Here is a 21,550-nt window from a genome sequence, read left to right on the forward strand (position 1 = left end):
TAAAATGAGTGTAGATATAGTCTGCTGATTGAAGCCGATTGGTTTTTATGTGCGCATCCAGTACCATTAAGTTGTCAGTTACGTGGACCAATGCAGCTTTTGCCAGATGCTTTCTTTTCTTTTGGACAGAGTGTGATTTGCTGACTCACAGGATTCTCATTCCCTCTAGCTGCGCAATTTCTGTCACTCCTCCCATAATCTTTGTCTCCCATTCTCTGCAAACTGAAAAGAAATAAAATGAAGCAGCTCATACCCAATGCTCCCCTCTGAGCCAATTCTTCCTCTATAGCCAGCAGACGGTTGTATTTTGCCACCCGCTCTCCATGACATAGACCTCCCAGTTTGATGAACCTGGCCCCCAGACCAACAGCCTGAAGGAATGAAAACAGACAAATGTGTTTAGTTGGAAGTTTTATTAATCAGCTTTTGTCTGCTTCTGTTTCATGACAGTGGATTCATTTTAAACTATAGTCAGTGTTGAAATCTTAGTTTGAAACAAGTATTAATACATGGGAGAGTCCTTATAGACATATATATATGTAAAAAAATTAAAAAGGGAAAGACACTACAGAAGGAGCATAAAGGAAATGGACAGGCATTGTTGTCAAATTAATTTACTGAAAAGCACATTGAGCCGTAATAGCAGACAACTGCCTATTGATCCACCCTATCCTGCAAAAATTGATTTATATACTTTGAAGTTATTGAAGAAAATCCTAACATCACAAAAGTGTGTTTTTTAAGTTCTAAAGTATGTTATTGAAATGTTACTGATTCACCCACCATTTTCCACCTTGATTTTACCAGAGTGACACAAAGTCCTATCATATTTTCCCTAGCGAATAAATAAAACATTGTCACAATTCATTGGGCTGCAGCAAGTGAATTCAATAGATTTAAACTAGGTAAACTGAGCCAGTTGACCTATGTAAATTAAATTTGTTTTCACCAATCTGTATAGGCACTAAACAGTGCAATATAATTTCTTACCTGGGCTCAAGCAGAAACTGGAATTTTTCAATTTCTCTGGGCACAAAATCTAAATGATCACTAGCTAAAACCTATCAGTGTATCGTTGCAAAGAAAGTTGAAGTCCCTAAAGTTATAGCCCCAGAATATTCTAGGAATCACATCAATGACCTATGTATATAAATTGAGTTCAGCAAGAAAAGACTCACTTTGAAAAACTTAGACGTGGCCAAGAGAAAAGAAAATAACTCGATAAGAATTGAATTTAACACAACTATTCTATCTTATGGATCCTATCTTCTGCCTCCACTAATCAAAACCAGAGGGGGAATTTTCAAACAAGAATAATATTCCCTACAAATGGTTGAAGGTTAAAGTCGTAGCAGGTAAACGACAAGAACGTAGATAGCTATCTAAGAATGAAGTGGTTTTATATTCTATGATGGCAGTTCATATAGCTTACAATGTCAGCTATGCTGTCATCGATGGTCTCTACATCTGTCAGGCCTGGTATAAATCTCCAGCCTTGTTCTGGAATATAAAAAAAAAAGATTTTATTTAAGTGTTAATTTACTTTTTTTAAATAATTGTCCCAAAGCAGATTGCCTGGTTTGTACACATCAATTTGATTATCTTAAAAGTGATGGTACTTTACAGAGAATATATTTATACTCTACTACCTATATAATGAAAATATTGTGTCTAATGCCCATCAACCTTTCAAAGGCATCATCTCCAAATAGTCACGTCCATGGATCAGAAATTTGTGATTGGTTCAAATAATCTCTTATCTGTCAATCAAATCAAACTGACTAAATGTAAAGAAGCAAAAGTAGCAAAAAAAAACAATGAGACCTATGCAACAAACAAAAACCCAAGCAATCACTTCATTTAAAAAAAACACTCCCATTCATAAACTAGCAAATGCTACAAAATTAATCAAATTGCACGTTTTTCTGAATTCTCTCAGTAGCCAGGCTTTTTACTGAGTCAGTGGATTGTATGAACGTAAATGTAAATGCATAACGAAACATAACACAAAAACATAGGCCCAGAATTTGCGTTCAGCGGCGAAGCGAAGGTATTCACCGCTGGCCCCGAAGTACGCTTCGCACAAGGATCTCGCGATCCCATGTCGAGAACTTCGGGTTTTCCGGCATTGAATTCAAATCAACAACGTATAGTGGGGATCCCCTTGTGCGAACTGCTGTGACGTCAACAGGCTGTCTAAGTAGCAATAAAAGGAAATGAGTAAGCTCTTAAAATTCTAACTTTTTAAAAACGTTAGAGAGAGCAAAACAAAGATTGGGGCACTCTTATGGGGAAAAGGCAAACCTAAAATAAAGATGGACAAACTTAGTTTTGTAAAAATTTTAGTTTTTATTAAAATGGACAAATTTCACAGTGCACAAAATTAAAATTCGTTTTTCAGGCCCTTGACCTTTGTTTAGCAGTCAATACGCTGTTAAAACCCCAGTTACACCTAATCCCTTTGAGTCTAACTTTTAGTGGGGAATTTAACGGCGTACTTACTGCGGAAGAGCCAAAGTTTTTGTCAGTTTCCTTAATTTGGGTGATTACACAGATTGCTGGCTCTGTGGGGGGAGGGGGTGCACAGCGCAGCCTGTTTCGGAGCGGTCAATAACAGACCGCAGCTTCAAAGGCGGAATGACTGTGAACACGGTCAGTTCGCCGTCATCCCGACCCCAAATTCTGGTCCATAAATAATTCACAAAAATCTTTCGGCTTACCCACATGTTGGAGGTGAAATTTGCCTTGGGCATTAGCGCAGACAGCGAATCGGCAGTGCGTTTTTCACTCCACCTGATTTTCCTTTCCTTTGACTTCAATGGAAAAGAAAATCGGGCTGAGTGTAAAAAGGGCTGTCAATTCGTTATCGCCTCTTTCGCACCACTGCCCAAGGCAAATTTCCCCTCCATTTTCTCCACTGACTAAATGTAAATGAAGCAAAAGTAGCAAAGCAAACCAATGAGGTAAATGTAACAAGCAGAAACTCAAGCAATCACTTCATCGTTTTTTTTAAAACACTCCCATTCATGAACACGACCATAAATTGCACATGCATATTTTTCTGAATTCTCTCAGTGGCCATGCTTTTTATTGAGTCAGTGGACTCTATAAACGTAAATGTAAATTCATAACATAACATAACACACAAAAACATAGGCCTGGAATTTGCAGTCAGCAGCAAAGCGAAGGAGGTTTAGGGAGGAAATTCCCGAGCTTAGGGCCTTGGCAGCTGAAGGCACAGCCACCAATGGTGGCGCGATTAATATCGGGGATGCTCGAGGCCAGAATTGGAGGAGCGCAGATAGCTTGGAGGGTTGTAGGGCTGGAGGAGGAATTCCCTATTGGAATTATTAGCAATTATATTTATGGTAATGTTTGGAGTAATACAAATTTAGGGATTTTATTCATAATTTAGGTTTAACCACTCGTGTTCTGGAAATGGTGGCTATAGAAATATATGTTTTACCACCAAAGCCATGCAAATTTTCAGATTATATATCAAGTTTTTTATGTACCTGGGTGGTACCTTGTTAAATATAGTACCATATCTACTAAAATCCAAATAATTCCCACCATAAACATTATGTATGTATAGGAATAGGTTTTCAATTAACCCCTCCCAGCAACATGCGCACAGCAGTCCTTATCTGCCTATTCCGTTCTGGTCTCAATCTGTAAAAATGTTTATTAGTGAATACATTTTAATCTAGCTGTGTTTTTTAAAACGAAAATACTTCATAATTTTGCAGTTATAAGATTACATTCACATAATAAACCTATGGCTATTCTTTCCAACTTTAAATCAGTGATAGGTTAACCTTTTAAGTTGCATTATTTAGGTTTTCTTGTGCTTGTGTGCAAAGTCTTGGAGACCAATTCATAGGAAAAATGACCTCTTGTTAGTTCTTAAATTTGTGTTGAGTAGAACTAAAAGTAGCTACTACAAGCTATAACTAACCACACACGCACGCACACACACACACAACACGGGTTACCTATGCTTCCTCAGTTAGTGGCAGTTCTACTAAAATACAGTTTATTATATAATAATCCAGTTTGCTACAACTAGATTTAATGCATAATCTACCTTACCCATAATTTTTATCTACTCTATTATTAACCATGATGAATGTGCTGGAAACTAATGTGAGGTAGCCAACAATGAGTAGCTATGAAAATTCAACTAAGGTTACTTATTGTGATGTAGAATGGCTACACCACAGATAGAGATAAATGAGTGCTGTTTACTCCTTTACCATCTTCCTCTATCCCTTTATTTAAAAAAAACATCAAGCTCCCTCTCGATTTTCAACTTACATAAGGTCCAACTCATCCAGAATGTTGCTACTCATATCCTATACAACACAACATTGCATTCATCTATCCCCCTGATCCTTGCTAACCTTCTTTGGCTTACAGTGCCTCAATGCATTGATTTCAAAATCTTTGTTTTTGTCTTCAAATGCCTCCTTGATCTCCCCCATTCTAGCTCTGTAACCTCCTTCAGCCCTGGGCCCCTGCCCACATCATCCACTTTTCCAACTGTGGTTGCTATGCATTACCCCATCCCTCCACTGTACCATCATGTGATCATGGCCCCACTCTCTGGAACTCCCTCCCTGAATTCCTTCACTTTGTTACATCTTTCCTCACCTTCAAAAGCCTTCATAAAACCTAATTCTTCAACTGTGCTTTTGGCCACCTTCCACTTCTATTCCTCCTTGGGGCATTTTCTGTTTTATAGGTGCTGCATAAAAGCAAGCTGTTGTTTAGTATTGTTGGTTCTTATTCTAGAGCAGGGTCCTGAATTCCCTAATTTAAAAAAATTGGAATTCATCGAGCTCATTGATAATATTAGAAAACTAATAATGGTAATAACTTCTATGGGCCACTATGTGTTCATAGTTTATAAATCACATACCTTCAATTAGTTTAGCTACTTGAACAAAGTTGGATATTGTGGTTTGATTGGTGTGTTTCAAGACCAAACCACTGTATTGGTTTTCACCTATGCCATCTGTTAGGAGCTTTTCTATTGGCCTTGAAGCTGCATCAGCCAAGAAGTAACACCGGGGACTAAGAAGATCACACAGCTTACTCCATTGCTCTTCATCCTGAGTAAGAGAACAAATGGATATCACTTTGTTGTAGAATAAGTGAAGATTAATTTTCTCAATTAACTCATAATTAAATAACAACTTGTATTTATATTGCGCATTTAATATAGTAAAATGTTCCAAGGTGCTTCACAGGAGCGTTATCAAACAAAATTTGACACCGAGCCACATGCGATATTCACACACAGAATCCTCACAGTGCAGATAGAGGCCATTTCGGCCCATCGAGCCTGCACCGACACATATCCCACCCTATCCCCGTAACCCCACGTATTTAATCCCCTAACACTAAGGGTCAATTTATCATAGCCAAATCAACCTAACCCGCACATCTTTGGATTGTGGGAGGAAACCGGAGCACCCGGAGGAAACCCACGCAAACACGGGGAGAATGTGCAAACTCCACACAGACAGTCGCCCGAGGCCAGATTTGAACCCGGGTCCCTGGCGCTGTGAGGCAACAGTGCTAACCACTATTAGCACAGGTGACCAAAAGCTTGTCCAAAAAGGTAGGTTTTAAGGAGTATTTTAAAGGAGGAGAGAGAGGTAGAGAGGCGGAGAGGTTTAGGAAGGGAATTCCAGAGCTTAGGGCCTAGGCAGCTGAACGCACGGCCTCCAATGGTGGAGGTTTGAAAATCAGGGATGTGCAAGAGGCCAGAATTGAAGGAGCGCAGAGATCTCGGAAGGTTATAAGGCTGGAGGAGGTTACAGAAATAGGGAGGGGCGAGGCCATGGAAGGATTTGAAAACAAGGATGAGAATTTTAAAATAAAGGTGTTGCCATAGGTCAGCGAGCACAGGGGAGATGGGTGAACGGAACTTGCTGTGAGTTAGGATACGGGCAGCAGAGTTTTGGGTGAGCTCAAATTTATAGAGGGTGCAAGGTGGGAAGTCAGCCAGGACAGCATTTAAGACAATAGAGGAATATTTTAATGTAATTATGTATTTATTTTCTTCTTAAAATTAACTTTGAAATAATTGTGGTCACTTGCCACTTTCCTTCTCCTCATATTAAAATTTTAAATAAGAAAAGTGAGGAACAATAGCAATAGAATGTGGATAGGAACAGTTCTGGATTTTAAAAAAAAGTTTTCCCAGATGTAGTGAAGCTAGAAAACATTCCATGAGAAGTTCATTATGAATGGAAAATTGTTGCATATTTTCATGTTTGTTCGGAAATACAAATTACACATTATTAAAAAACAGGAGTAAAGATACATAACAGAATAATGGATGTGATAGTTGCAGATTTGCCATTAGTTTTCACAATGAAAATGCTGCAGCAATTATTTATTGATCCTTCTCTACAGGCAGCATGAAAATTTGATTAAATGTTACAAAAAAATAAATGAATGGGGTGGAGTCCCTGTAGATATGCATAATCTGTGGAAATGGAGCTTGCTTAATTGTCTTAGAAAGTTGTAAAAGAATTTCCTGAAGTTTTTCCTAAATTAGCCTCAGTTCACATTCTACATTCACGTTAAATTTATCCCACTTAAATTTCTACAGCTTTGATAATCTTTCAACTTTATTTTGAGATTAATGATCAACTTGCAGGCTAACTTAAGTGACAGTTACTAACCTCTTTCCGAAGAGGGTCTATCAGACCAATAATTGACGGGTACTTCTCTACCAGGCTTGTGTACAGTTCTATCATTTCATCAGGCTGTTTTAATACTCCACCCATAATTTCATATTTCTCCTTTTCCTAGAAGATATAAAAGGAAAATTATCCAGTTTCAGTGTAGAAACAGATGCAGAAGACAACAGCACACTTAAAGGAAACAGCACCTGACAGTACCATGTATCTCATGGATGACCCAAAGATTTCTTACCACAAAGTATTGCCTCTTCCATGTGTATTTGTCATCCATGCCAAGCCCTCACAACCATGTATCTCAAAGCTCAGAAGGGCATACCTTCAACATGCAACATATAAATGAAAACTTTGCCACATTCACATCTTCCAAGGCCATAACACCTCAACTCACTGTGAAATAAACTAGCTGCATAATGTACTCTGGGTGGGGGACTTCAATGTCCATCACCAAGAGTGGCTCGGTAGCACCACTACTGACCAAGCTGGCCGAGTCTTGAAGGACATAACTACCAGTCTGGGCCTGCGACAGGTGGTGAGAGAACCAACACGAGCGAAAAATCTACTTGACCTCATCCTTGCCAATCTACCTGTTGCAGATGCATCTATCCAAGACAGCATTGGTAGCAGCGATGACTGCACAGTCATTGTGGAGACAAAGTCCCGTCTTCACACTGAGGACACCCTCCATAGTGTTGTGTGGCACTACCACCGTGCTAAACGGGATAGATTCAGAACAGATCTAGCAGCTCAAAACTGGGCATCCATGAGGCGCTGTGGGCCATCAACAGCAACAGAATTGTATTCCATCACAATCTGTAACCTCATGGCCCGGAATATCCCTCACTCTACCATTACCATTGATATACCTATCAATTCCTCCAATAAAAGGCGAAGAGTTACGAAGGTGACTAAAGGTTTTTATTGACTAAATAACAGCCCACTCTCGTGGGTGATCCGATCCAAGCAGGAGGAATACCAGCCAGTCGCTCACCTTTATACCTGGCCTGGTGGGTGGAGCCAAGGCGGAGTCGGCAGTGGTCATCCCAGGTATAGCAGTGTGGCAAGAGGCGACCTCGTACCGTGATACAATAGTGGTCAGTGATACAGTTATAACGAACAGTGGTGAACAGTGCTACGATAGTGAACGTGGTTTACCACATTCACCCCTTGTTTAGAATTAAGTCCGGCGGGGTGAAGTGTACTACCAATTCTGGTAGGTCAGTCTGTCCGGAGGCTTCGTAAGCCTCTCCGATCGCCGCAGCGGTGGTGTTGCCTTATCCGGTGCTGGTGCCTTATCCGGTGTTGATGCTGGTGTTTGCGTGGTCGGCGAGGGCTCGTGGGGTTCCGGCATGCCGTCTACTTGGACTGAGGTTGGGGGGGGTGGTGGCGGTGTTTCCGGATCGGCTGAGGGTGCGAGGTCTCGTAGGGAGACAGTGTCCTCCCGCCCGTCTGGGTACGCCACGTAGGCGTACTGGGGGTTGGCGTGCAGGAGGTTCACCCTCTCGACCAGGGGGTCCGTTTTATGGGTCCTCACGTGTTTCCGCAGCCAGACCGGCCCCGGGGCGGTCAGCCAGGTTGGTAGAGTGGTTCCCGTAGTCGACTTCCTGGGGAAAACGAACATTCGTTCATGGGGGGTGGTGTTAGTGGCCGTGCAAAGTAATGACCGGATGGAGTGCAGCGCTGTCGGGAGGACTTCTTGCCAGCGGGAGGTTGGGAGGCCCTTAGACTTTAAGGCTAAGAGGACGGCCTTCCATACCGTCGCGTTCTCTCTTTCCACCTGACCGTTACCTCTGGGGTTGTAGCTGGTGGTCCTGCTTGCTGCAATACCTCTCTCTAGGAGGAATTGCCGGAGTTCCTCGCTCATGAAGGAGGAGCCCCGGTCGCTGTGTATATAGTTCGGGAACCCGAACAAGGCGAAGAGGGCATTCAGGCACTTAATGACCGTGCTACTGGTCATGTCGGGGCAGGGGAAGGCAAAGGGGAAACGGGAGTACTCATCAACGATGTTGAGGAAGTACACATTACGGTCAGAGGACGGGAGGGGCCCCTTAAAGTCGATGCTCAGGCGCTCGAAGGGGCGGGTGGCCTTGATCAGGCTTGCTCGGTCCGGCCTATAGAAGTGCGGTTTGCACTCCGCACAGGTCTGGCAGTTCCTGGTCATGGTCCTGACCTCCTCGATGGAGTAGGTCAGGTTGCGGGCCTTAATGAAATGGTAGAGTCTGGTGACTCCGGGGTGGCAGAGCTGGTCGTGGAGGGTCTGAAGCCTATCGATATGCGCGCTGGCGCATGTCATTCGTGAAAGGGCATCAGGGGATTCGTTCAGCTTGCCTGGCCGGTACAAGATCTCATAATCGTAGGTGGAGAGCTCGATTCTCCATCTCAAAATCTTGTCATTCTTGATTTTGCCCTTCAGCTTGTTATTAAACATGAAAGCCACCGAACGCTGGTCGGTGAGGAGGGTAAATCGTTTGCCTGCCAGGTAGTGCCTCCAGCGCCGTACTGCCTCCACGATCGCCTGGGCCTCTTTCTCGACCGACGAATGTCGGATCTCGGGGCCCTGTAGGGTCCTTGAGAAGGCCACTGGCCTCCCCTCCTGGTTTAGGGTGGCGGCTAAGGCGAAGTCGGAGGCGTCGCTCTCCACCTGAAAGGGGATGGACTCGTCCACTGCGTGCATCGTGGCCTTGGCTATGTCTCCCTTAATGAGGGAGAAGGCCGCGCACGCCTCCTCCGTGAGGGGGAAGGAAGTGGCTTTCAGGAGGGGTCTGGCTTTGTCCGCGTAATTGGGTACCCATTGGGCATAGTAGGCGAAAAGCCCCAGGGTTCTCCTAAGTGCTTTAGGGCAGTGGGGGAGGGGTAGCTCCATGAGGGGGCGCATTCTTTCTGGGTCGGGGCCGATGATTCCGTTCTCCACTACGCAGCCGAGGATGGCAAGGCGCGTGGTGTTAAACACGCATTTCTCCTTATTGTAGGTGAGGTTCAGCCGTTGGGCCGTACGGAGGAATTTCTCCAGATTCGCGTCATGTTCCTGCTGGTCGCGGCCGCAGATAGTGACGTTATCTAGGTAGGGGAATGTAGCCTGCAGTTCGTTCTGGTCAACCATCTGGTCCATCTCCCTTTGGAAGACCGAGACCCCATTAGTGACACCGAAGGGGACCCTAAGGAAGTGGTATAGGCGCCCATTCGCCTCGAAGGCGGTATACTGGCGGTCCTCAGGGTGGATAGGGAGTTGGTGGTAGGCCGACTTCAGGTCGATGGTCGAGAATACTTTATACTGTGCAATCTGATTGACCATGTCAGATATGCGGGGGAGGGGGTATGCGTCCAGCTGGGTATATCTGTTTATGGTCTGGCTGTAGTCGATGACCAGGCGGTTTTTATCGCCGGTCTTTACGACTACGACCTGGGCACGCCAGGGGCTGCTGCTCCCCTCGATAATGCCCTCTTTCAGGAGGCGCCGCACCTCAGAGCTAATGAAGGCTCTGTCCCCGGCGCTATACCGCCTGCTTTTGGTAGCGACGGGTTTGCAGTCAGGGGTAAGGTTAGCAAACAGAGAGGGTGGCGGGACCTTGAGGGTGGAGAGGCTGCAGGTGTTACGCGGTGGGCGGTTTAACGTTTGCTGGTTGTTGACTGTGAGTGGGGGGAGGGGTCCACCGTATGCTAGGGTTACGCTTTGGAGGTGGGATTGGAAGTCCAGCCCTAGTAGGACGGCAGCGCAGAGATGGGGGAGGACGAGGAGTTTAAAGTTTTTATACTCCGTGCCCTTAACCGACAGGGTCACGACACAGTAGCCGCTGATGTCCGTGGCGTGGGACCTCGATGCCATCGAGATTCGGCTGCGCGTTGGTAGGACAGAGAGGGAGTAGTGGCTCACCGTGTCTGGGTGGATGAAGCTCTCCGTGCTTCCGCTGTCGAACAGGCAGGTCGTGGCGTGGCCGTTCACTTTGATGTCCATCATTGACTTGGACAGATGGTGCGGGCGGGCTTGGTCCAGGGTGACGGAAGCTAGTGTGTAGCTGAGCGAGTCGTTGTCATCTGCGGGCGAGGCGGTCGGGCGTGGTGAGTAAAATGGCGTCTCCCACGAGGTAGGGCCCCATGAGGCACTATTGGGGTCGGTTGCCTTAATCAAAGATGGCCGCCCCCATGACTCATGTGTGGGGATGCTGGCCTCAGTTGCCCTAAACAAAGATGGCCGCCCCCATGACTCATGTGTGGGGATGCTGGCCTCAGTTGCCCTAAACGAAGATGGCCGCCCCCATAGTTCGCATGCGGCACTGCTGGCCTCTGAGGATCCGCTCCTGCAGGCCTTGGAGAAGTGGCCTTTCTTCAGGCAGGTTCTACATATGGAGTTCTTGGCTGGGCAGCGCGACCTCGGGTGCTTCTCCTGGCCACAAAAAAAACAGCCGGCGGCCCGATCGCGGATGCCCGATGTCGGGGCCGGTGCCGGGGGTGGCGGGGCCGGTCGGGTCCGGGACGCCGACGCAGAGGTAGGTCCCGGGGGCGGCGCTGGGAAGGGTGCTGTGGTAGGGGTCGGGCCCGAGTCCCAGGGTCGCGAGCAGTACCTGGTGAATGCTTCCTGATCTTGGTGGGCCACTTCCAGGGAGATAGCGAGGGCTTCAGCTTTTTCCATGCTGAGGTCTTTAGCTTCCAGCAGTCTTTGCCGTGAGTACTCGGACCGTAGGCCTTTCAGGAATGCGTCGCGGATATTATCTTCAGTATTTTCGGCTGCCGACACCGATTTAAAGTCACAGTTCCTGGCGAGTGCATATAGCGCCTGTGAGAATTCGGCTACTGATTCTCCTGGCTGTTGCGGCCGTGATCTTAGGAGGTGCCTAGCGTACATGTAGTTTACCGGGGTCCGGTACTTCTGTTTCAGCAGGTTGATGGCGGTCTCGTAGGTAGTCATGTCCTCGATGAGAGTGTATACTCTCGGGCTCAGTTGTGCCTGCAGGACACTTAGTTTGGATGCCTGAGGGACGCTGGATTCTCTCAGGTATGATTCGAAGCAGACCAGCCAGTGTTTAAAGTCTGCGGCTGAGTTTGCTGCTCGTGGGTTCAGGTCCAGGTACGGCGGTCTGAGGGCTCGCAGCCAAGCTGGCTGGTGTGGCTGTGCTCCTGGGAGCTGCGCTGGTGGCTCCTCCGCCGGTTGTGACTCGTTGTCGGACATCATTAAATTTAGTCAATAAAATTGATATACCTATCAATTCCTCCAATAAAAGGCGAAGAGTTACGAAGGTGACTAAAGGTTTTTATTGACTAAATAACAGCCCACTCTCGTGGGTGATCCGATCCAAGCAGGAGGAATACCAGCCAGTCGCTCACCTTTATACCTGGCCTGGTGGGTGGAGCCAAGGCGGAGTCGGCAGTGGTCATCCCAGGTATAGCAGTGTGGCAAGAGGCGACCTCGTACCGTGATACAATAGTGGTCAGTGATACAGTTATAACGAACAGTGGTGAACAGTGCTACGATAGTGAACGTGGTTTACCACAACCATCAAGCCAGGGGACCAACCCTTGTTCAATAAGGAGTGCATGCCAGGAGCAGCACCTGGCGTAGCTAAAAATGTGATGCCAACCTGGGCAAGCTGCAACACAGGACTACATGCATGCTAAAAAGCGAAAGCAGCATGTTATAGACAGAGCAAAGCGATTCCACAATCAACGGATCAGATCAAAGCTCTGCAGTCCTGCCACATCCAGTCCTGATTGGTGATGGACCATTAAACAACTAACGGGAGGAGGAGGAGGCTCCATGAATATCCCCATCCTCAATGATGGTGGAGCACAGCACGTGAGGGCAAAATATAAAGCTGAAGCTTTTGCAACCATCTTCAGCCAGAAGGGCCGAGTGGATGATACATATCGGTCTCCTCCCGAGGTCTCCACCACCACAGAAACCAGTCTTCAGCCAATTCAATTCACTCCACGTGATAGCAAGAAATGGCTGAGCACACTGGATACAGCAAAGGCTGTAGGCCCCGACAACATTCCAGCTGTCGTGCTGAAGACTTGTGCATCAGAACTAGCTGCGCCGCTAGCCAAGCTGTTCCAGTACAGCTATAACACTGGCATCTATCCGACAATGTGGAAGACTGCCCAGGTATGTCCTGCCCACAAAAAGCAGGACAAATTCAATCCGGCCAATTAACGCCCCATCAGTCTACTCTCAATCATCAGCAAAGTGCTATCAAGCAGCACTTACTCACCAATAACCTGCTCACTGATGCCCAGTTTGAATTCCGCCAGGACCACTCGGCTCCTGACCTCATTACAGCCTTGGTCCAAACATGGACAAAAGAGCTGAATTCCAGAGGTGAGGTGAGAGTGACTGCCCTTGACATCAAGGCAGCATTTGACCGAGTGTGGCATCAAGGAGCCCTAGTAAAATTGAAGTTAATGGGAATCGGGAGGGAAAACTCTCCACTGGCTGGAGTCATACCTAACACAAAGGAAGATGGTTGTGGTGGTTGGAGGTCAATCATCACAGCCCCAGGACATCACTGCAGGAATTCCTCAGGGCAGTGTCCTAGGCACAACCATCTTCAGCTGCTTCATCAATGACCTTCCCTCCATCATAAGGTCAGAAATGGGGATGTTCGCTGATGACTGCACAGTGTCCAGTGCCATTCGTAACTCCTCAGATAATGAAGCAGTCCATGCAGCAAGACCTGGACGACATTCAGGCTTGGGCTGATAATTGGCAGGTAACATTCGCGCCACACAAGTGCCAGGTAATGATTATTTCCAAAAAGCAAGCATCTAACCACCGCCCCTTGACATTCAACGGCATTACCATTGCCGAATCCCCCAACATCAATATCCTGGGGGGTCACCAATGACCAGAAACTTAACTGGACCACCCACATAAATACTGTGGCAACAAGGTCAGAGGCTGGGTATTCTGCAGCGAGTGTCTCACCTCCTGACTCCCCAAAGCCTTTCCACCATCTACAAGGCACAAGTCAGGTGTGTGATGGAATACTCTCCACTTGCCTGGATGAGTGCAGCTCCAACAATACTCAAGAAGCTCAACACCATCTAAGACAAAGCAGCCCGCTTGATTGACACCCCATCCACCACCTTAAACATTGGGCTCGAATTTCCCAGGGCCGTGGAGGCGTGTGGGGTGTTAAAATTGCAGAATCGGGGGGCACGAACCCTTCCCGCCACCAACCCACCTCCATGCCCGTTTTCCAGGAGGCGGGTACCCGACATGTGCTGGGAGCTGCCTCCCCGAGGCGGGAAGAGGATTAGTACCAATTAACTGCCTGTTAACAGGTAGCTAACAGGCAGTTTTTGGCCTAATCCCTATGTGGGCTTCCCGACGGCTCTAAACCACGCCAAGTTAGCGAGGCGGACCGTCGGGCTGAAGGGCTTGGAGGGTTCAAGATGTCCGGTGTTCAGGTGCATGAGTACAGAGGTAAGTGTGTTTGGTGTGTGTAAAGTGTTTAAATAAGTTTTACTTACCTTTACTTACTAATGCAGGTTTCCTTCCTTCAGGTCTCGGGAGTCCCTCATCTCACCGGCACAGAAAGCAGAATGGCCGCCGGCTGTCAAAAGTTGCAGCATTCAGCTTTCTGTTCTGGAGAGATTTCTAACTGAGTCTGTGGAGAAGGACTCAAGTTAGAAGTCAGATTGTCAGTGTTTGACAGCTTCACAGAGCTGTCAAACGCTGATATTTCATCTGTCAAAAGCTCTTGACAGATGAAATGTCAATCCCTGACGCCACCTGTAACCGGGTGTCCCTTAATTGGCCTGCTGAGCCCGCTCGGCGGGCTCAACAAGGTCAAATCGATGGAGGCGGGACTACAACCCAAAAAGTAGGAGTCCCACCTCCAACACGTCCCCATTAACAAAATCCAGCCCATTCACTCCCTCCACCACCGGTGTACCGTGGTTGCAGTGTGTACAATCTACAAGATGCACTGCAGCAACTCACCAAGGCTTCTTCGGCAGCATCTCCCAAACAGGCGACCTCTACCACCTAGAAGGACAAGCAGGCGCATGGGAACACCACCACCTCCAAGTTCCCCTCCAAGTCACACACCATCCTGACTTGGAAGTATATCACTGTTCCTTCATTGTCGCTGGGTCAAAATCCTGGAACTCCCTCCCTAACAGCACTGTGGGAGTACCTTCACCACCTGGACTGCAGCGGTTCAAGGCGGCGGCTCACCACCACCTTCTCAAGGGCAACTAGTGATGGGCAATAAATTCTGGCCTTGCCAGCGATGCCCACATCTCATGAACGAATAAAAAAAAAACTTACACTAAGGTTGGTGTGCGGGTTCTGCACATGTCTGTCATTGTGCATGTTCTCCTTCAACTTCTAACTCTCAAGATGACTTTTCTGCTGATACAAGATGGTATCTCAATGGCCATCCTTGCCAAGTATCCTCCATTATGCCTGGGGAGCTCTGACTGGGTCTGGGAAGCAGCCTTCCTGGGCCATGATAGGTCTATGCCACCCATCTCCGCTACAGACAAATCTCCCTCTGATGTATCCTCTGGAAATCCTCCTTGTCCTCTAGCTCCCAGTGGGGAAGAGGAATTTCCTAAGTAATGACCATGCAATGCAGAGAAGGCTGTTGCCTCTCTCAGCAAAACTATCTTGAAAGGTAATTGTTAAAAAGAGACAAGAACTGCATGGATAAATTAAATATTGATTCTAAAACAAACAATTCTATGGCAGTAATTTAATCCAAATAAACCAAAAATGTTTCAAAGTCAAGGTCAGAGTTAATGTAAAATGTCACCCAGCACAGTTTTAAGAAGAACCAGAGGTGCCTTGTGGAGGCTGTGAGTCTGCTTATACAAGTGCACAGCAAAGAGATCAGGCAATTGGCATGAGGCAGTGGGAATTATGGGGCTGAGAAGTCCAACCAGAAATAGAGGAAATTAGTGAGCCTAATGAGGTTTGCATCATGGAGCAGCACAAGGCTCCTAATCTCAATAGCTGCCCGAGTGGAAATTCCCAGCAAACACATTTTCAGTGCACTTCAGGCACAAGGCCTCTGCCCCAGTTTTCCACCTCCCTGAATCAACAGTGCATGGAAACTTAATTTATAGCCCAACAATTCATTTCGCAGCAAAGTTATTCATCACCTTAATGAATACTAAATATATACAATAACTTACATTTATATAGCACCTTTAACGTAATAAAATGGTCCAAGGCACTTCACAGGGGCATAACCAGACAAAACTTGACGCCGGGTCAAAGAAGGAGACATTAGAACACATGACTAAAAGCTTGGTCAAAGAGATAGATAATAAGTAGCATCTTAAATGTGGAGAGGTAGAGAGGCGCAGAGGTTTAGATCGGGAATGCCAGAGATAGGAAGGGATGAGGCCACTGAGGGTTTTGTATACGAGGATAAGAATTTTGAAGATATATAGATTTTAATAATTATATAAATTTATGTAAGTTTAATTTTAACTCACATAATCCATCAGTTCATGAGCAGCACAGTTGAGCATCAAATGTAGATCTTCCCCCAGTGTCAGTTCTAGTGTGTTACAAGCCTCTTGGATCACCTCAAAAGGCTGTTCTGTACGATCAAATCCTTTCTTCCAGCAGCCTAAGTGAGACATTGCTACAGGCTGAATGTAATAAACAGGAACAGTTAAGTTATTTTGTTTGCTTGCTTTGTTTAAAAGATTAAGGCCTAGAAATGGCAAAAAAAACGGCGGCCGGCGCTCATCTGCCAGCTGGTGGCGGGTCCCGCGGCGGCCACCATTTTTGGCAGGTCAGCAGCGCTGCAGTTGCCTGTGATCGGCAAAAGTATTTTAATGAGTTGGAGCGTGACGTCAATCGACGCGCAATGCTAAGTTGACGCCAGCTCATCCATTTTGGAGTTTATTGCTCCTATTGCCACCCACTCTAAATCACGCCAGTCCATGCTACCGCTAAAAGGTGTTTCAGCAGCGATAACAGCCATGAGGAGTGTGACAGGACTTACGAGGATGGACACTGACAAGTGGAAAACACCTCAGATGGATGCCGGAACTTCAAATACCTCCTTTGCCAAAGTTCTTCTTTTAAACTTTCATTTTTTGCAGTGGCAGGGATTGGGGGTTGCATTTTCTGGCAGCTTTCCAGGAGGCCTACAGTTTTTCTTGGTCAGTAAATCAAGGGGTGAACTCCATTGCAGCGACTGAAGATGATCTCTGATAAGATCTCTTTTATCTTTATGATAGCGTCACCAGAATGTCAGCCCCTAGCAAAACTGAACTCAACAGCTTAGGATTTGAAGGAATTATAATAATTTATTCAAAATTCCATAACCGATTATTTATCAACTAATTATTTTGTGTCGAGTATGCAAGACCCACTAAAAGCTGCCACGATGACTACACATTTAAACACTTTCAAGAGTAACCATTGGGGAAAGATTCGTGTTACTGAGAACGCAGATGCATTCATTTCATAAACTATTAAAAAATCCACAAACATCGGGTGGCAGCTAATATTTTTGGAGCAATACGGCAACTCTTCGGGTCGCTCCTTTCTTCCCTGTTCCCCTACACTGCAAGCGGGGGGACAGAGGCGACCTTTGGCCTCCTTCTGAGATTAGCGCTGCAAAGAGCACATTACACCAGAAAAATCAATGCCACACTGATGTTAATGAGCAGGCAGTACCAAAATGCCAGGACTCAGCTGGTGGCCGTTATCCTTAGCCGCTGCAGTTACCGGCAGGTTTCCAGCATGCTCCAATTTTTAGCCTTAAGTGATTTAACCCTACCAGAGACGATAAGGCTTCTTGACCTTCTTCTAATATTTTAATCTTAACATTGAACATAAAATAAATTTGATTTCTTGGGTGCTTAATTGGGATAGATAATGTAATGCATTACTCTTCATTATATTCTTACTCCAGGTTTTGCTGCGAAGATCAATTTGGTAATTTGTTGCTGAAGATCCATCATCATCTTAAGACTCTGTAAGACAGTTTCAAACAGTCATGATTACATTCTTAAATTATTCCTGGATGGTGATATTCCATAGTTAGGGAGTGGATGTTCTCACTTATAAATGTACAAGTTATTCCACAAGATAATAAGGCTCAAAGGCATTTATTGGCTTTCATAGAAATTAAGCATACAATGATAACCATTATTTACAACAATTACAAATATACAATGATAACCATTGCTAATAATAATTACACATATACTTGAGACACATGATCCAGAGAATTCACGTTACAGTTCTCGAGCTTGAGGGGATCGGCTGGCCAAGCCTTTTCGAATGCTGGAAGTATCTATTCTAACACCACTCTTTATACCCTTCTTCCACTGTAGCTACGTGAGGATCTGTATGTTTCAAATTATTACCTCATCCACTTAATTTATTTAATGAATTTCAGATTTAACAAGTAGGCCTCCCATACACCTCACACAAGCTTTATCTTGACTGAGTTGTCAATCAAATCATTCAACTGGGTGAGTTATCACTTGCCTTGTGCAGATGTGTCCTTGGAGGAGTTAATCCCTAAGAGGACAGCTGATAAGACAAAGAAAGCTTGTAGCTGAATGGTTATCAGCTAAAGTCTCTGTCTGGTAAACGAAACCGACTTTTCCAGCCTTCTAACAAAAACTTACTTAGCAGGCAAAAACCAAAAGTTAAGAATTAACTAGCATTAAAAGCCATTTGATTATAAAACAAAACTGCATGAATTACCTTCTTCCTCTTTCTCTCTCTTTTGTGTTGCCAAAATGGGGATAGGTGGGAATTTGTTATCTCTGCCTGATACCTCATTCAGCATTTTAAAAGTTGAAAAATATTTCCTCAAAAATATCAATTGAACCAAAGCTAATCTGATTTTTACTGTGCCCTCATTCTCCAAATATTCAGACTCAACAAACCGGTACTAAAATTAAAAGCAGCATTCAGGATTGCATCAGCAGGCCTTACCAAGTGCATCACTTTACACCTAACTAGCAAGCACACCCAAAAACAGCAACAAACTAATACAAAAATAAGTTTAAACCATATTTAAAACATCACTATTTGTTATGATCTATTGTATAACTAGAACATATGCTAGGAATCAGTGGTTACAGAAAATAAATTACTTGTGGAACTACAGCATAGTTTATACATGCCTGTGGTGCTTGTGAGTTATACATTGTAGCCATGTGGCTACAATGACATGAGGCACAGGTTCAGGTTGTTTAGGTTCAAGGGCAATGGTAAGGTAGGTATTCTGGAATGATGAAATTAACTAGGCTGAAGAGCCTTCATCCGAACCGGTTTTATAATATCGGCCCTGAAAATCCGCAACCATTCCAGCGTACTCCCACCCTAATTTCAGCGGGAGTATGCCGGATCAGCAGGAAACTATACTGTGATCTGAATACGTTAGTTCTGACCTACCACTGGTTTTCTCATGGCCTGTTTGGGGTTTGAGCCTCTGCCTGCCCCAATCATGGACATCAATGTAGGAGAGGATGGGGTCGGGTCGGGGACTCTGATTATTAGAGTACCCTGGGCCTTCATTGGGGCCAGATGATGGAGGTACATCTAGTCAGACCAGAAGTACCTCTTCAACCACCAGTAAATGTGGAGACTCCTGAGGGTTCAGGTCAGGACTGTGGTTTAGACCCTCAAAGATTTAGTACACAATTTTTAAAGTGGCCTGGCACTTACATTGGACTTCCTGGCTTGGTTTATATGGCTTGTGTCATAGTTGGTCTCTGAGTGGCGCAGGCACCTGCCACTTGCAGGCAAATTATAGAAACTCCCCCTGACTCTGGAAACTTTGACCGGGTCAGTGATTGACATTCCCAGTGGGCACAATCCCAGTATAAGTACGAGGATTGCTGGCCTGCAGATTTTTGAGGCCATTGTGTTTATTTTTCATTGATCTCTGATATCTATCCTCCTAACAATAATTAGAATGCTTAACTTAGTAATGAAACAATAGCTGTGTCTATAAACCTGAATATACCTGAATTGCACCAGAGATAAACCCCTGTGACCTACATGCTATATGTATAAAATGTAATCAGTCCTTGGGTGCTGGCTGTCATTGGAAATATCCCTATTCTGGGGAACTAACATGAATCAATCTCAGAAACTAACAGAAGTCCATCTTATTACAGGAAACTTTCTTTTATCCGGCACGGACGGGACCGACGTGGTGCCGGTTCATCAAAAATTCCGGATAACCGAATGCTATAGTAAAAGATAGGGAGAGCTGACAGCTCCGTATAAAGCAACAAACCCTGTTGCTTAGCAACAACTGTAGAACAATGAACACAAGTTTCAAGCATCTCTGTAGCTTAGCAACAGCTGCAGCCACACCCTTGCACAGCACAGATGGAAGAAGTCAAATAAATATGAAGTAAAACCTACTCCTGAATTTTGCCGGTTAACCGACATTTCCGGTTATTTAGGTGCCGGTAAATTGAAAGTTTCCTGTACATCAATTATTGAGTAAGAGAATATCTATTGGTCAAGTAATAAGGAAACATTACCTCTGCAACAGTCTTACATACATAGGAAAAGACCAGCTGATCCATCAAGCCTGTCCCGTCTTACCTGTACTCCTGCACAGTGAAGGGGAAAAACTTTACAATGGTTAGAATACGGAAATGACTTACTTGTTTATAACTGAGACCAGGTTTTGGAACTGCTATCACTTCCTTCAGCATTTTTAATTTTCCTCCGGATGACTTCCCACAATTAAGTAAACTCACCATAGGAAGTGGCATTCTCATTTCTTTTGGGGGCTCCTAAAATTTAAAATGAGAGTTTTAGGTTGTATTTAAAATCGTAGATGGTTTTCTTACATATAATTGTAAAGTATTTTTCTAGTACCAGCGTAACTTGCATTAAATATGATAATTTTCCAACACATCATCACGTTAATGCTGATATATTTACATGCCACAGATGGTCAATTACAAGCAAGGGGCATCATGATTGTACGCTTTGCCTCATAGAAAGCTTGCATAATTAGAGTGTTGGTATTTATAACAGAAAAATACAAGTGTCAATGTTGATGTGTTATATCAGACCTGTCTGCCCTTGAATATTTAGTTGAGTTTCACAACTATGAAAGTTGTTTAATATACTCCTAATATGAGCTCTTTTCATTGCTGAACTTAGACCATCTAAATCCAACACACTACACTACAACCAGGACAAACCATAAATGCTACTGTAGTAGACACCAGTATAGAGACTGAAGCATCTGGACCTACACATAGTAAAGTGTCGACATTAAATGAACATTAATCTAGCACAAACAATGTACTACATTCCCTGCTTGAAGGTAATGACAGAGACCAATTTTTGATTGCAGGACCGAGGTGCTAGTGAGACAAATGAAACTTTGCATTTGAAATTTTTTATTGCTTGTTTATTTTGCATTATATTTCTTGTGACAGGAGGCAGTTGAATCTCTTATTTATGTGAATCTCCACATATCAGAGAGAACACAAAATCAGGAATGTGGTAAAAGTTAACCTAAAAGAGCGACATCCTCAAAAGACTGTATCATCCTCTGAATAAGGAAGGAAATTCTAGATGACAACTCCTAATGTTAGACATAATGGGTTGGATTTTCATTGAGGAGGCGGGTAGGAGGCGGGACTACAACTTTCGGGGTTGTAGTCCCGCCTCCATCGAGTTCTAGCCAACCCACGCAATTTTGACTTGATTGACCTTGTTGAGCCCGCCCAGCGGGCTCAGCAGGCCAATTAAGGGCCACCCGGCAACAGGTGATGTCACAGATTTATATTTCATCTGTCAAGACCTTTTGACAGATGAAATATCAGCGTTTGACAGCTGTTTGAAGCTGTCAAACACTGACAATCTGTCCTCTAAG

The 21,550-nt window shown here is 44.9% G+C and overlaps 1 protein-coding gene across 1 annotated transcript in view; it reads right to left on the minus strand.

Annotated features, from left to right (window-relative positions):
- The window catches only part of eno4 (enolase 4), a 77,158-nt gene that overhangs the window by 691 nt on the left and 54,917 nt on the right, over nt 1-21,550 (minus strand). The window contains exons 6-12 of the mRNA XM_085994408.1: nt 20,322-20,453; nt 17,589-17,654; nt 16,158-16,316; nt 6,699-6,824; nt 4,922-5,114; nt 1,433-1,500; nt 254-371 (exon numbers count right to left, since the gene is read on the minus strand). Coding sequence (XP_085850534.1) covers nt 254-371; nt 1,433-1,500; nt 4,922-5,114; nt 6,699-6,824; nt 16,158-16,316; nt 17,589-17,654; nt 20,322-20,453 — 862 coding nt within the window. The remainder of the gene's footprint in view (nt 1-253; nt 372-1,432; nt 1,501-4,921; nt 5,115-6,698; nt 6,825-16,157; nt 16,317-17,588; nt 17,655-20,321; nt 20,454-21,550) is intronic.

This window comes from Somniosus microcephalus, chromosome 8 (genome assembly GCF_052327205.1).
Source record: "Somniosus microcephalus isolate GS21.2 chromosome 8, FLI_Smic_1.0, whole genome shotgun sequence".
NCBI classification, from domain to species: Eukaryota; Metazoa; Chordata; class Chondrichthyes; order Squaliformes; family Somniosidae; genus Somniosus; species Somniosus microcephalus.